This window comes from Tachysurus vachellii, chromosome 21 (assembly GCF_030014155.1).
Source record: "Tachysurus vachellii isolate PV-2020 chromosome 21, HZAU_Pvac_v1, whole genome shotgun sequence".
NCBI classification, from domain to species: Eukaryota; Metazoa; Chordata; class Actinopteri; order Siluriformes; family Bagridae; genus Tachysurus; species Tachysurus vachellii.
Window position 1 is genome coordinate 10,186,950 of NC_083480.1, and position 15,654 is coordinate 10,202,603.

The 15,654-nt window shown below is 38.4% G+C and overlaps 1 protein-coding gene across 2 annotated transcripts in view; it reads left to right on the plus strand.

Moving 5' to 3' along the window:
* elp2 (elongator acetyltransferase complex subunit 2) overlaps positions 1-10,841 on the plus strand; it is a 29,242-nt gene extending 18,401 nt beyond the window's left edge. For both annotated transcript variants that reach the window (XM_060896906.1, XM_060896907.1), the window contains 8 exons: positions 22-120; positions 2,166-2,223; positions 3,569-3,641; positions 5,674-5,866; positions 6,779-6,900; positions 7,562-7,701; positions 8,607-8,720; positions 10,445-10,841. In XM_060896906.1, the coding sequence (XP_060752889.1) occupies positions 22-120; positions 2,166-2,223; positions 3,569-3,641; positions 5,674-5,866; positions 6,779-6,900; positions 7,562-7,701; positions 8,607-8,720; positions 10,445-10,616 (971 nt within the window). In that variant the 3' untranslated portion in view covers positions 10,617-10,841. The remainder of the gene's footprint in view (positions 1-21; positions 121-2,165; positions 2,224-3,568; positions 3,642-5,673; positions 5,867-6,778; positions 6,901-7,561; positions 7,702-8,606; positions 8,721-10,444) is intronic.
* The last annotated feature ends 4,813 nt before the right edge of the window (positions 10,842-15,654 follow it).

Here is a 15,654-nt window from a genome sequence, read left to right on the forward strand (position 1 = left end):
GTGTTCTTCTGTGATTGACAGGTGATCTTACGATTCGGAGCACCCAGGAGGAAGGGGAAGATGTCAACAGGGTGTCTGACCAGTACAAGGAGTTTTACTTTCAACCTCTCTGTCTAACAGGTACATGTTGAATACAGGACTGAATACAGATTTCATACAGATACTATCAGGTTTGAAATGTGTGCTTTTTATTTTAAATAAATATTTCTGTGTTTGAATTATTTTCCTCTCCAAATTAGGCAAAGTAATAGATTTTATATTTCAATAATTCTTCTTATCGAGTTCCTTTTTTCTTGTGCATTGTGTTGGTCAGTAGATTTTGGCAGCAAACTGAAATGCTGTCAATTTACACTTGTATACTGTTAGCGTTTCCATTTCTTAAATAAAAAGATTTAGACTTTTCCTATTTTCTGTATGACAATAATCACATTTGGTTCCCTTTCTTGATGTTTACAGCTTATAAAGTTTTGAAATCTCCGTTGGAGTTACTAACATTGAATTATTATTCCACCAAAAATGGCATTTGAATTAGAGGTGGAAGATAATGAAGATAAATTTAGTTCATGTTTTTTTTCCACAAGTACTTGTGGTTTCTAAGCTTTATGAAAGACACTGACACACACGTATACAGTATGTAGTATCTCGTAACATCTGTGTTTAGGAATATGCCGCTTTGCATGTTTGTCACGTGAGGGAAGCATAAAGCCTTCATCAATGTTGCTATCTTCTACATAATGCAGCAGTAGGATGTGGACTAATTCATCAAAATATACATTTTACTGCTACACTGCTGATGCTTTTATTACTATGCAATTTATTCAGAAATAAAACAAATGAATGATGTGGACATGATGTGAGCAACACTGCTATCTGTTGTATTTAGCCTTAAATGACAGTCCTTTAATATCATGAAGGATCTTAATTAGCTTTGTTGTACAACTCTATTCCTCCTGGAGGTGGAGCCCATTTATGGGCTGGAAAAATGAAGCAATATTCGGAAATTAAGATGCTTGTCAGATCTGTCGCATGGAGTATTGCAAATAATATGTCTACAAACACGTTTAAACATTAGGAACAGCACCTTTTAATGATTATGGTAATGATTTGGTCAGTTGTAATATTCCCCTAAGCTCCTGTGAAACGTAATTAAACACAATATCTTCTGGCTCCGGTGTATTACAGAAATAGACGCACTAGATGTATGAGATCATCGCCCGTCTTCTACCGTGTTCCGTAGAGGCCTTAGGACCTGTTCCTTAACAAGACATTGATGGCCAGCGTTTGTGACGAGACATTATTAGGAGCTGCCTTCCTGTGCTCATATATAACCATAGCATGAATCAGAGAGCGACAGCTGTGGACAGATGTTAATACTGGAACAGACAATGTCAGGCGGGTCTCCGTGTGTGTTTGCACATGTGTGCAGTTACCAGTGGGAGGAGGGGTTTATACGTCTATTGCTCTAGGCAAACAGGCAGACGCTGTCAGAGTGATTGAAAAAGCTGCTTAATCTGAAATTGTAATTAGAAAGGAGGCTTATATAATTGCAAAGTTAAAATATTGATGACTCTGGGCTACGGGGAGTGCAATGAGGCAGACCTCGAGTTGTTAACAGAATAATGTGACTCTTGTGCTCTTTCTCTTTCTCTCTCTCTTTCTCTCCCTCTCTCTCTTCACCCCCCTCCCCCACAACTCCTCCCCACACCCCACTCACATCCTTGCACACATACACACACATACAATCTTTCTGGAGAGGAAAAGAAGCAAATAATTAGAAGAAAATGACAAACCAGGGCCAAAAAAATGAAATACGAGATGACAAGTAGCTTTCAACTTCATTTGGAGTCAAATCGGGCACGTGTTGCATCCATCCCCATGACTGAACGATGAGAGGGGCGTTTCTAGACTTGCATTAGGGAAAGTAAAATACATTTTGCCCGCTAATCTTAAAATGAACAGCCGATGAAAATCGCACAGAAAGCTTTCATTGTTGAAAATCGCTTAGAGGTAATTGGCGACAGATTATTTAGATTCTAAATAGATGAGTTGGGTGAAAAATAGGAGGAAAATGTCACCATGTTTCAGAGTGTCTGTCTTATTTGAATATTTTGTGTGTGTGTTTGTCTGTGTGTGTATTTGTCTGTGTGTTGTGATCGTTATAAAAGAACCCCCTCCTGAGGATCACCTTCTCCAGAACACACTGTGGCCTGAGGTCCAGAAGCTGTGAGTCTCATTTATTCTCATTTGTGAGCTCTTTAGCAGCACTGACATGGCAGGAGCAGGCAGTAATATGCTGTGTAACATTACTGATTCAACATCAGCCTGTGCAGCTCTAATAATGCAATGTAAAAGTCATTTAGAAAGCATGACTAGTGAGTCCAGACACAGTCCCTTCTCCATGTGTCTGCTGTGACATTAGGGAATATAAATTTAGCCCTCTCTTAATAAAGGCTTCTGTTTTGCCCTCTATTTTGCTCGGTGTGAAAATCAATGCAGTTCACCATGTTCTTGACTTAATGCAGTTCTAAAAGTCTCAAGTTTTACTCTTATATCCCATGAGGTTTGTGTCCTAAAATAATTGCTGTCATTTGTTACCTGAGCTTATTCTCTTGTTTTAGTTGTTTGGGTAAATAGCATTAGGAATACATATGATGTGTGCACTTGGACTCACTTTGTAGATTTAATCTAGTTTTCCTAAACGATTATGCGAAATTTAATATTGAGCCTATTACTAGATTCCTATCAGCAGGGTACACCCCCCCCCCCCCCCAACACCATGTTCATCTGTAGCTGGTATATACGTTATCAATCTTGTATATTGAGTAATGGAATTAGAAGGCGTCTCTTCTCAGCTCATTAGCTTTACTGAGCATTTCATGTTGTGGTTTATTCCACTAGTAAATTGAAATGCTCAGGCTATACTGTTCCATGGTATATATATATATATATATATATATGTAATAGTCAGTACCTTAAGGCTTTGTGTTTTCATTTTCCTGGGCTATTTACCCAGCACTAAAATGGCATTGCAGCTGGTGTTATTGCTGCCTTTGCACATGACTGTTTGCACAAACTTCCAGCCATGCCACGGCTCATAAACGAGCTTCTAGTTTCAAATGCCATTCTGACAATCACGAAGCAGCCTCTGTGCAGAAGTGGCAGAATCCTCATTAACATTTCCTACATATCTCGTTGTCTCTCTCTCTCTCTCTCTCTCTCTTTCTCTCTCTCTCTCACTCTCTCTCTCTCTGTTTCTCTCTCTCTCTCTGTCTGTTTCTCTCTCTCTCTCTGTCTGTTTCGTTCTCTCTTTCTTTCTCTCTCTCTTTCTCTCTCTCTCTCTCTCTCTGTCTTTCTTTCTTTCTTTCTTTCTTTCTTTCTTTCTCTCTCTCTCTCTCTCTCTCTCTCTCTTTCTTTCTCTCTCTCTCTCTCTCTCTCTCTCTCTCTCTCTGTCTCTCTCTCTTTCTTTCTTTCTCTCTCTCTCTCTTTCTTTCTCTCTCTCTCTCTCTCTCTCTCTCTCTCTCTCTCTCTCTCTCTCTCTCTCTCTCTCTCTCTCTCTCTCTCTCTCTAGGTACGGTCATGGTTTTGAGATGTTCTGCCTGGCTTCAGATGCTGCACGAACAGTGGTCGCCTCAGCATGTAAGGTAGTGGCACACTACAATTAGACGATTTTACAATATTCTCTCTGTCTAGCCTATTGTCCTCATCCAGGTCTATTCAGCCAGGATTCAGAAATGAGCTTTTCTATAGTGCGGTTTCTAAATTGCTGAAAATTGTAAGATTATTAGTTTGACTGACAGTTAGAGGGGAAAAAAAGGGGGTGCTTAGCCCAGACTAAATAAAATACCGGTCTTATCCTTGTTACAATCTGTTCAACAGAATAATCACTATGTAAACCTTTAAATGCGATTAGCTTCACGATCAGAATGTATCCTATGAATAGTTTTAGCATAACATAGTGTGGTGAAGAACCAAAATTTCAGGATGTAATAAAATAATAGCTGAAACAGACCGAATTTAAGATAGTTTACAAAGCAGACAGCATGATAATGCAGCAGAAAGTGTTGAAGCCTGAATGGAGTATCTGTGCATGTTTTCCATGGTTTATGTTGGTTTCTTTTGGCTTCTCTTGTTTCCACCCACATCGCAAAATCATGCCTATTGGTGGAGTGGCACTGCAAAGTTCTGCTTAGGGTGAAGTGAGTGTGTGTGGATGTGCATGCTGCAGTGTGATGTGTTCCCACATCCCGCACAGTGTAGCCAGGATGCTACAGATGAATATATAAGTGAATGATTAATGTACATTATTATATATTATAATCTTTCTAGGAGAAGAAGTTGGAAAGTTAATGTCAGGTGTAAAGTTTTAAGGCTTTTTATATTTTAAATTCTTTCAAATATTGTCCTACATTTCCCTGTCAGCTGACACACCCCCAGCTGGTGGACATACTACACATGCTGTCTACTTTTAGCTGCAGCAATTGCTTCTTTAAGACCTGCCACGGTAATATAACTATAGCTGTTTTTCACTACGTTGTAGATCAGTGCATTGCATTTTATTCTTAAAGCACCGATGGCCCTTTAATACTTTGACCACTGAGAAGCGAATGGCATTAGAGCAGTGTGGGTAAATGGTTAAGACTTCTGAACAGGGCCATTAAACCTTAAATGCTTAACTATAGCCTTTCTCGAGCAACAGCCTAACAAAAACGGAAGTTAATCTGCATTACTCAGATCTTAGTATAGACACCTTAAAGGTATGATCAGTGTTCTGGCAAAATATGTGAATCTGGCTAGTGTTTAAATAAGTACAGAATAGCTTCTCCTTTTAGTTCCTGCAAAGCCGTGCACTTAAAAACCTTTCTCTTTAATTTAAAGAGGAGGGGGTGGGGGGCAAGTGGCTAGAGTTTTGTAACTCAATGTTGCTTGTATTTTACACATAATCTACAGGTTCATGAAGTACCATAATCCTGGTTATGGAGTACCCCCTGTCCTACACATTTTTTCATCAAATACCACATTTAAGTAATCAGATACTTAAATGCAGAAATGTACTACATGACGAGAGTTGGGAACTTTATACATTAAGTCTATTTATGGGCAACATGTATAGGTTCTACAATGTAGGGGGTTTGTGCTGTTTTGGGCAACCTGAAAAGGTCTGGTTCTTTAAGGGAACACTGGATCATTTAATGACCTTCACCCCTCTCTCTACGCCTTTGTTGAAGCACCTTTTGATGTTATTCCACGTGGCACATCCTGACTTGGCAGTATTTTTACAGTCTTTCTTGCAAAACATTTCTACATCCATCAAACTGTAAGAGCATGTACTGTGCACAGCTTGCTTCAGGTTTTTAGTCGGATTCAGGTCTGGGCTCTTGACTAGGTCTTTCTACAACATTAATCTCTTTTGGCTAAGCCTTTCTTTAATGATTTGAGTGTATGCTTTGGGTCATTTTACTGCTAGGCAACATCAACAGTTTCTGCTGCATGTTTATACCTTACCACGATGTAGGAGGTTTGAGTCATGCCTGAAAAGGTCTGGTTCTTTCCTATTTCAAGGGAACATTGGATCATTTTAATAACTTTTATTCCCTTCCTTATGCTTGTCTTGTAAACGGGTGAAAGTTGTAAATGTATCAGATTGAAACATATCTGGGGTTTTTTTCTGTACAGGCATCTAAAGCAGAGCATGCTGCAATCCTGTTGTGGAGCGTCTTCACCTGGAAACAGCTACAAGCTCTCCCATGCCACAGTCTGACTGTCACTCAGATGGCCTTCTCTCCAGACTCACGCTTGCTCCTCGCTGTGTCCCGAGATCGTACGTGGTCGTTGTGGAGACGGGACGACTGTGGACCCGATGCATCAGGTAAAGAAGGTTCTTCCCTCTGAGGTCAATGAGTTTTATAGAGATTAAATCAGTTTGTATGAGCATTTAGTCCGTATACACCATGAAGTATGGGCTGAAGTTTTGAGGGCTTAATTAAGGGCTCCTGTCTCATCAGCTCATCAGTCTGAACAATTACTCAGTTGTATACAAATGAGTTAAAAATTCAAGTCTCTCTGTATTCAAATTCTCCTTAAAAAGCTGCTCCACAGCCTCACCGCCTTCCTCCTGTGTCACCTTTAAGCATCTCCAACCCAAATCGCCGCTGACAGTCGTTAAGCAGGCAAGCGTCCGTTTCCCTTTGCCTATTTGCCTGTGTGTCGGCTGAAGCTAAAGACAGAGGGAGGCTGCAGTCTGTTCTGGTTGAGGCTAGTATTACTCACAGCTTTCATACTGTGGATGGAGGGAGGATAACTTGCGTCAATGCTGATGAGGCCGAGGCTCAGCGTCAGCACTGGGGAACCGCTCCCCCAATCCCTCCATTCGTCTCACTTCATCTCTCTTTGTATTTCACGCTAATGAGCAAAGACGTACCAATCGAAGGGCAGACAGTCCCAGCTAAGAATTAGCAGTGTGTGTGTGTGTACAATATATTCATGTGTGTGAAGTTGTGGCATCCACACGGTTCCTGGCACCCCTAGTTAGTGTTAGAGTTTGTGTTTCCGGGATGTGATGACCTGGCTGAGACGAGCATGCTGGCCTGCAATGTAGCTCAGCACACACTGACATTAAAGCAGAGACCAAACAACCTCTCGGGAGTGACACAGCGGAGCTCGCCATCATACCAACAATAGTTCTATTGGTGGCGAGCACAACAAACAGTCACCCAGGATCCATCTATAAAGCAGTGACTGATGACAAATGCTGACGCAGTGATACTCTTTCTGATTTCAGAACCCAGATTCTCGCTCTACACACACACCAGTAAGGACTCTAGTGTGCACACACGCATCATTTGGTCATGTGACTGGAGTCCGGACAATAAGTACTTTGTGACATCTAGTCGGGATAAGAAGGTGAGCCCCTGTTGTACACAGACGCACACTACAGCTGCTCAGTAGATGTTATTTAATCATTTTCAGTACTGGAGCATGTGAGGTACAGGTGAATGTTCTAACAAATCCTGTTTTTTTTGTTTTGTTTTGTTTTTTCTGACCATGTCTGAGCTTCCACTTTAATTTAAATGTTCTGTAAGTGTTTGTGGCTGTATTTAGATCTATTACACAATAGGATTCTCTGAGAATATCATATAATTACTTTACATTTATTGTTTTACAAGTATCTGATAGGCTTTTTTATTTCAGAAAATAAATAAAATCACTGTTTTTTTATTTTTATTATTATTATTATTATTATTATTATTATTATTAAGTTTTGTTTCTTTTTTGGTTATATTTTGTTATTTTATTTTGTGTAAATTTGCTTATATTCCATTTGTTTTAATTAAAAAAAAATACTGGTGTGATCAAGTCAACACAAGCCAAACTTTAATCATGGAGCAACACACATTATTGTGTTTAGTGTTTATATGGCAATATAGGCTCAATATAAATATCAATCACTTTTATTTTTTGTTTTACAGGGGTGTGTGTGTGTGTATTATTATTATTTTATTATTATTATTATTATTATCATTTTAAATGTGTCGTTGATCTCTCTGTTTGCTTGTGGTCTTAGGTGATCATGTGGGGTCACCGTGGCTCTGGAGATCCAGTTGGCACGGATGACAGTGCAATTGTTCCCTGTTCATCTGTTCTGGATGTAGGAGATTCAGCCACTGCTGTGGCGATCTGCCCTTTCCTTCTCTCTGACCAAAGGTAAAACACTACATTAGCCATAATTCACTAACAGAAGAGAATTTTTTTCAGTCATTGCGCTGTCTTAATCTTAAAGACGCTGTCTGTTTAATTGACATCAGATCAACAGTGGTGCATTTTACTCTCACAAGTAACACCAAAGCAGATGTTCTGCCCCACTGTGCAGCAAACACTGCAGGGTTTTAATGAGCTGTTTATAACTAATACACATATAAACACACCACTATATTAGATTTTATCCATAACAAAAATAAACAAATTACAAACGAATATCTGTTGTATTTTTGAAAATATTCCTAAGGCAGTATGACACCTGCATGTAGGCCCTTTATGGCAACTGACACATACCTACATAAACATTTATAAAGTCTTAATTCAGCAGGAATCACCCACCAGTACATTAGAGTGTCATGAAAGCTGTATAGCTCAGCTAATTATTACTAGTACTGTATGTCAAAAATCACACAATGGTGAGGTCTAGATATCCACGTGAAGCTGATTAGTCAAGCATATGTGAACGCTACATCTCGCACTTACAGCGTCAAGGCGGAGTTATGTATATTTCTCTGACATCATATTACACACACTAGACTAGATTATAGAACTAAATTTAAAGATTTTATTCTTCCTAAAAGACTATAACACACATTATATAAAATTAGATTGTTCTTACTGTGTGTATGCTTTAATTTGCATATAATTTAACATTGGAAAAAAAAGGTCATTAACACGAACACTCACTTTATCGAAGAGATGATAAATCGATGGTAGAAAAGAGAGAAAGCAGAAGAAAAATCTGAAGCCTCTTTGACACTCTTGACTAGCACTTTCAGGATTCAGACATTTTAAGCAGAAATTTTTTTGCTCATTTATCTAACATCACTGTTTCACTCACTGTGTTGTAGCTACCTCATAGCGGTGGGTCTGGAGAGCGGACAGATCGTTCTGTATAAATGGAGGCCAGTGGATGATCTGTCTTCAGGATCAGACTGGAGCAGGTGTGCTGAAAGCGATGCATCGTATCCTTTGTTTTGCGCCTGGTTTAGGACTTAAAAAGGTTAAAGTTACATAGTTAACACTTTCCACACAAGCTCCTTCATCTCAGAGGAGTGTTTTCTCTGATCTGATATCAGACTGTAAGTTCTGATCCGGTGAAAACTACTAACTTACTCAGAAATTCTGAATTCTCTCTTGATCTGAGAGAGAATTTTTTGGTCTCTTTTTTTTGTCTTCCTCTTTTTCACTTAAACAATTCGACAATGTGTTATCGATGGCTGGTGCAGGTGAAGGGAACAGAAGGCTCTCTATTTAATCGGTGTACACTAGATCCTGATGCAGGAAAAGAGATGCAAGGTACAAACATTGCACTCACATGTGGACTGAAACAACTGGTCCAAGAGCTCCTGTAGGACAGATCTCAAGCCCAAGCAGTTTACTGAAGCTGAAATGAAAACATCATCTGCAAGAGGTGAATCATACAGTACTGCATATGCTTTATATGGTTTATGGATTGCATACAGGATTTTCTGACTTGCTATCTAATAAACTGCACTTCAAATTAAATGCATGCCAGAAGACAGAACTGGAATTTAGAAGTGTTTGGATATTTGGGCTGAAAAACCTACAAAAGTCTCTGAATGGTTTTTGGTGTTATTTATTTATTTTGTCATTATTTAGCACTGGCTCCGTTCCGTTATTTGTACTCACACTTGTAAAACATTTGCTTCAGTTTTGTCATATTTTCCTCAGTGAATGAAAATCTTCGGGGACGTGTTTGTCTGGTTTGCTCAACAAAATGACACTCAACAAATGTTTGTATTCTGTTCCGCATGAGCTTGTTGTGCACGTGAGCCAACGTCTATAGTTCGGCATAGTGTTTCTCCAGCCGTCAGACCCAATGCAAATAAATTTTTACCTGGAATTAAAGCCAGTTCACAGAAGGTGAAAGGATGTGGGACGTAAAAGACGTTTGTTTAACACTGCCAGCACAGTCATTCATTAGCCTTGGTCTTGTCCAGTCAGACAATGGCATCTTTGGTTAGTAAAATGGAGAAGCTGCTTATTATTTAAAAGTGCTTACACCTGACTTCTGCTTCATTGTTGTCTTAATGTCCCTTGGCACAAAGATTCATACCAGCCGTCTTATCCGCAGCATACACTAGTGTTTATGTTGTCAAGATGTATTTATTTTTTTATCTTGTCCTGCAAGGAACAAGATATTTCTTGTTGGAAATGTTTTCTTGTAAAGTCATGTTTGGATTGTGCGAACCCGAATCAGATCAAAGCAATTTCACTTTGCTTGGAACTCGGCAAACAGAATAATACAGGAGCAAGCTCCAGCGGTCATGCTGCGTGTTCTACACCGCTCAGTGTTTTCTCACTTGTCCCCCAGCTGTGAATTGCCTCTTAAACATTGGTCACAGCTTTTTCACTCCACTCCAGTTTGGTGATAACACACTGCACCTGAGGGTAATGAGTTTTTCTTGCATGAGTGACATTTTTCAACACGTACAATGGAAAATTAAAATGGATTTACAGAACACGTGTGTCGGTGCATAAACATGTTCGTGTGTACGTAAGCAGAATAGATGAGGCAGGGGGAGACCAGTGACCTAAAGAGACAGGATTCAAGTGAGAAAAAGGAAAAGCCTGAGAAGGCAAGAGAGATGAGGAGAATTATGGGTTTTTGTAAACGTGCCTTCCCCTCGGCTACAGTTTTCCTTGACCGCTGTCGTGCCTGCAGTCAAAGTCACACACTGGTGGTGAAGAGACTACGCTGGAGGCCCCGAGTCTGTCAACAGGATCAGAGTGATGATTTTGACAAGAAACACCAAAACACTAACTCTGTCCAGTTAGCCAGCGCTGGAGCGGACAACGTTGTCAAAATCTTCAACATCGACACGCTGACTCTGTAGCCGTGTCTTACCTAACGCTCCACGCAGATCCTGCACCGTCTACACACACACACACAGTTCAGTCAGTAGGAGGTGCATCAGAGCCCATGCTGGAACGTGTGGAGCGCTCTTATACAGAAGAATGGATATTTGTACTATTACAACGTAAAACCAAAATGTTGTGCTATTTAACTGGAAACTCCTCTGAAGTTTGTGTAGTAATAAATGATTCTTTTTCTAACAGTAGTGAGTGTGTAGAGTCTGGGTTTATTTCAACAATCATGAGAAAAATGCTCTGAAGCTGCATTTCGTGTCAACACCACAGTCAGAGCCGAGATCACTTGATTTTGTCATGTTGCTTTTTGGCTGTAAACCACAGAGTACATGATGTGATGGGATTTATATTCGCTACCACTGCATCTGCGGCGATATGATGCAGTTTCAGTTTTGATTTGATTTGATTTAGTAGCATGTGATTGATTATGTGGCCAACTTTGTACAGAATCTGAAGCCTAGCAATGATGTATAAAATGAGTAGATCATCAGGGTTAAAGGGAAAATTTACATTACATGCTATTTACATGTTAGTTTAAAACATTTTTTTCCACCACTCAGGAGCTGGTAAAGTTCTCAAAGGGAGGACACATGATAGCGTTTACTTAAACATATTTTTATTATTTTGATGATGTATATCTATAAAATCTAGAACAGTCTCTTGTTAGAACAGCTTCTGTACACAGAACACAGCCTTTGTACGCTGTGATGCCAGGCTGTTCTATATTTACTGATGTCCTAATAGTTGTTCTGTCGTGATAATGACTTCATTTTCTCCTGATCGAAGCATACAAACATGCTCTAGAGGCAGTAAAAGTGCACCACGGATGATCGCATGCTCTTTTACTTTGATCAGGGTCTCAGAGTTTGATTGATAACTTCTGTATCAGTGTCTGACACTTAATAAGGAGGTTAGGATGTCTGCATCTTTATCATTAAATACAATATAACAACCCTACTGTGGTTAATCCAGCCGCTGTTTCTGAATGCACAGTTAAACTAGCCGCACACACGCTGGAGCACGGCTTTTATGTACAGAGCGGTAATAGCACTGAAAGAGGAAAGGCGAGTGTCTGCAAGTTCTTGCGTCACAAAACAATCAATTAATACCAAACGATAATTTTTTAATAAATGATTCTTAAGGGATCTTAAGACTTCCGCATATAATACATAGATTATACCAAATCTGCTTGCAACTCAGTGTGTGAAATCTCAGACCTGTTTTTTTCTCTTAGGGAATCCCAGGGTTCCTCAGTTAGAGGGCTCTGAGTAGAACTTGCTTAAGAAGGTAAGACCTGTGTGGCTGGTATCCAGAACAAGCCAAGCCCTCTGTGAAACTCAGCAGTCGACGTGCGCACCATACAAAGCTTCGGGCCTCTGAGCCCTTAGTCAAGTGCTTAGATGCTAAATATTTGACGGCTTGACAGAGCAGCATCTCTGACAAGAAAACTCTGAACTCATTTTCCGTCCTTCCTGTTAGCTGTGGGGCCGTCGATCTGTCACTTATTTACCTCACTGTGTGTGTGTGTGTTTGTGTGTGTATTTTGTAAATATATTAATATTCCTAAAGATAAACAATTGTATTCTTTCATTAGATTATTATAGTAAAAATATGTATAATTTAGATACAATAGTATTATATCTAATAATAGTATGGTAGTAATTACAGGAAAAGTATAATATTAATATATATCTTTTTTTACAATATTATTAACCCACATTAATATTTGCAATATGATTAACATAAAATATAATACAATAAAATGATTCTTATACATTTATATATATGACACTGATAGTACTTACATCAGAATTATACAATAATGTACAATTAATTATTTTAGGATCTTATTAAAGTATTGTGGATTATTGTGTAATTATAATAGAATTTCTTTTCTAATATATAAACCACTATTATTGACATTAATGTTCTGATCGTCAGATTTCAGCAATATGAAAGAAAACAGCCTTATATATATATTTTTTAATTATTTTATTAATAAAAAACATTTTTTGCAATAATTTATTAAAAATGTTATGATTTCCATGCAGTTTAAGGGTACAAGAATATGAAATGAGCACATCCACTTTGATTCTTCAAGAGCTCTGGTGTGTGTCTGTGCTAGTACAAACACACTGCTCAGGACAGCTGTGGAGCACAGAAGTGTACACTGGCAAAATTTACTGGATATAAAAAAACAAACAGGTCAGGTTCAGTTGTGAATCATTTTGATCGTGATGGGCACCGATGTGTGAACTAAAAGCAAAAAAAAAAGTCTTTCAGCACAGAATAAATAGATTCTTATAGCGATATGTAAACTTGGAGACAGCACATTTTCACAGAGTGGCAAACAGACATACACACTCACCGTTGACATTCTGTAATTTTTTTTTTTTTAGTCATTTGTAATGTCCCCTCACTATCATAGATTAATACCTCTACAGAAAAAATGTGTTGTATACATTATATACATCAGAAATAGTCCTTCGTGCTTTTGGGGGTATTGAGGAGGCGCTCTTATTGTTACACATTGTCATGGTCAATACACACATTATTTAGCCTTCAGTAGTCCAGGCTTACCATCTTTTTTGCCCCAGTATCTGTCCTCCTGTGTTAAACGATTTGTGAGTAACGTGACAATGTGACCACGACCAACCTGGTACCAGAGTTTATTGCCTGTAATAAGAAGACACTCCATAAATCAGATTTCAGTGCTGCTTCTTTTTTTTTTTTTTTTTTGTACCTCTGTATCGCGTAAACTGTGTGTTTGATCAATACACACACACACACACATGCACACACAGACACGCTCGATGATTTCCATTAATATTACATAACGCTTCAAAAGAAAATTCCAAAGTAACCCGGTGGTTTGGTCTCGTACTGATTTCCCCAGAGAATCAACAGGAGTATGTTTTTAAAATTCACAGTACTCATCATTACCATGAAGGACACTGACAGACAAATCAAAGTTTGCGGTTGCCATATAAATAATTTGTGGTCAGCACAGACTTTTCCCCCCCATATTAGTTTCAGAGAAACTGTCTATATTCCTGTGCAGAGGTTTTATTTCTTATGATTTCCACCTGCTTTTCATGCACACCTTTCAGTGTGGTATAACTTCAGTATATCTGTCTAAACAGCCTGGAGCTAATTATTGCCACTTTCAGAAATGTGCATTTGTTAGAATTTGGAAAATAAATTCTACAATATATGCATAGGATACCATGCGTGGAGCTGACAAAGATGCAAATTAGAAAATCAGTGTCTGAACATTTATTAGAATATAATCACACCTTTTGGTAACGTCTGTAAATTTATAATTACCAGCTTTTCATTTTTTTGTCACAGATTCAAATGTTATGATTATTTCTCTGGATTCATATAAATAAAGGAAATGTTTAAATAGAATAAACAGAAATGTTGTAACACAGGTTACAGTATTCATAAGCCAACTAATTGGGTTCAGTTGTTAAATGTAGGTAAATGAGCTAATTATATTTGCCTCAAGTAATAATAAGCAGGAAAAATTCTAAACAATTGGTGATATGAAAAATATATTTTCACTAATATCCAATTACAAAGAAAAGCTAATATGAAAAGCGAAACACTAGAACCACTGGAGAACAGAAATAGGGAATAGTTTAGAGGAATGGGTTTTATGATCAATACTTAAATTATTGTTTAACCTAAAAAAAAAAAATGAGTTATCGGGTGAACATTAGGGAGCCCTTTTACAACCACCTTCACTGAACTAGATGAAGGAAATAAGAGCACATGACAACACTTCACATGGATTTACTAAAACTTAGCGGTTACTCGAGGATCCACAAATTGTCGAACAGGCTTTGTGGTTTGAGAGAAATTGCCCTTTGTTGATATTTATCTCAATTCTGTTAAAAGGTTGGGAGAAACTGAGTAAATTCCACAAACCGAACAGTGTGCACATGGATTAGATTAATGTGACTTCAAAATAATTCATATCCATGACATATCTATTGCGATACAGCAGATTGACAAACCTAGTGCTGTATGTAATGATTTTTTTTTTTTTTTTTTTTTTTGTAACTGATTTTTTACCTTCTTGGAAAAGGAAGTTAAGAAATGAATCGAAAACAGTGATTTTTGCTGTACTTTCACAAACGTTTGAAAATGAAACTCAATGGCAGGAGCGCATCCTGGAGAGAGTGGCAGAGGCAGAGGTGCCGTGGCATCATGACGTTTTTGCTTTATGTTTAAAGGTCTTTCTCACTATGATTTGTTATATTCAAGCTCACCAACAGCCTCAACCGTTAGCATGTGGTCCTCTTAGGTGTTAATGTACACTGAAAAATAAATGAAGAAAAAAAAAAACAAACAGTTTCGTTTCATCTCTAGCACAAAAATAAACCAAACCTATCAAAGACACTCATGATGTGTTACTTTATCAAATAGTTACTTATAATAATCTGACCAATCAGCACTATAATGTCCATCTGGCTCCATGTACAAGATCACAGGCACGGCATTCGACAAACGCAACAAAAAAACAAAACAAAATCCAAGACACCGACGGTGAAATATCTGCAGAAAGGAAATTGTTCTTGACAATGGTGATACTTAGCTTATTCCAATATTTTGCATTTCGAATACAATTCTTTTGTTGTCTTGATATAGGTTTACAAAAAAATATGACAACAGCTAGACGCTCTATATCTGTGAGACATTTGTGCAAAGTTCACAGCACACAGGTACATTTCTATAGCAACTATGAGGTATGTTCACTGTTGCTAAGTGCCAGGTAATGTATGTCCCATTGCCACTTGGGAACGGTGGCAGAAATTCCTCCTGCACCTTTAGAGGATTGTGATTGAGTCCTCAATGTGTGAATGATGTGCAACAGACAGCAGGCTCCCCATCCAGGCCCTGTTTTGGCTCAAGCTACAACAATTTTTGTAAAGATGTTTCACTTGCTGTGATCAGGAGAAAAATCTCTGCAATGAAGTTACACCATTGGGACCAACT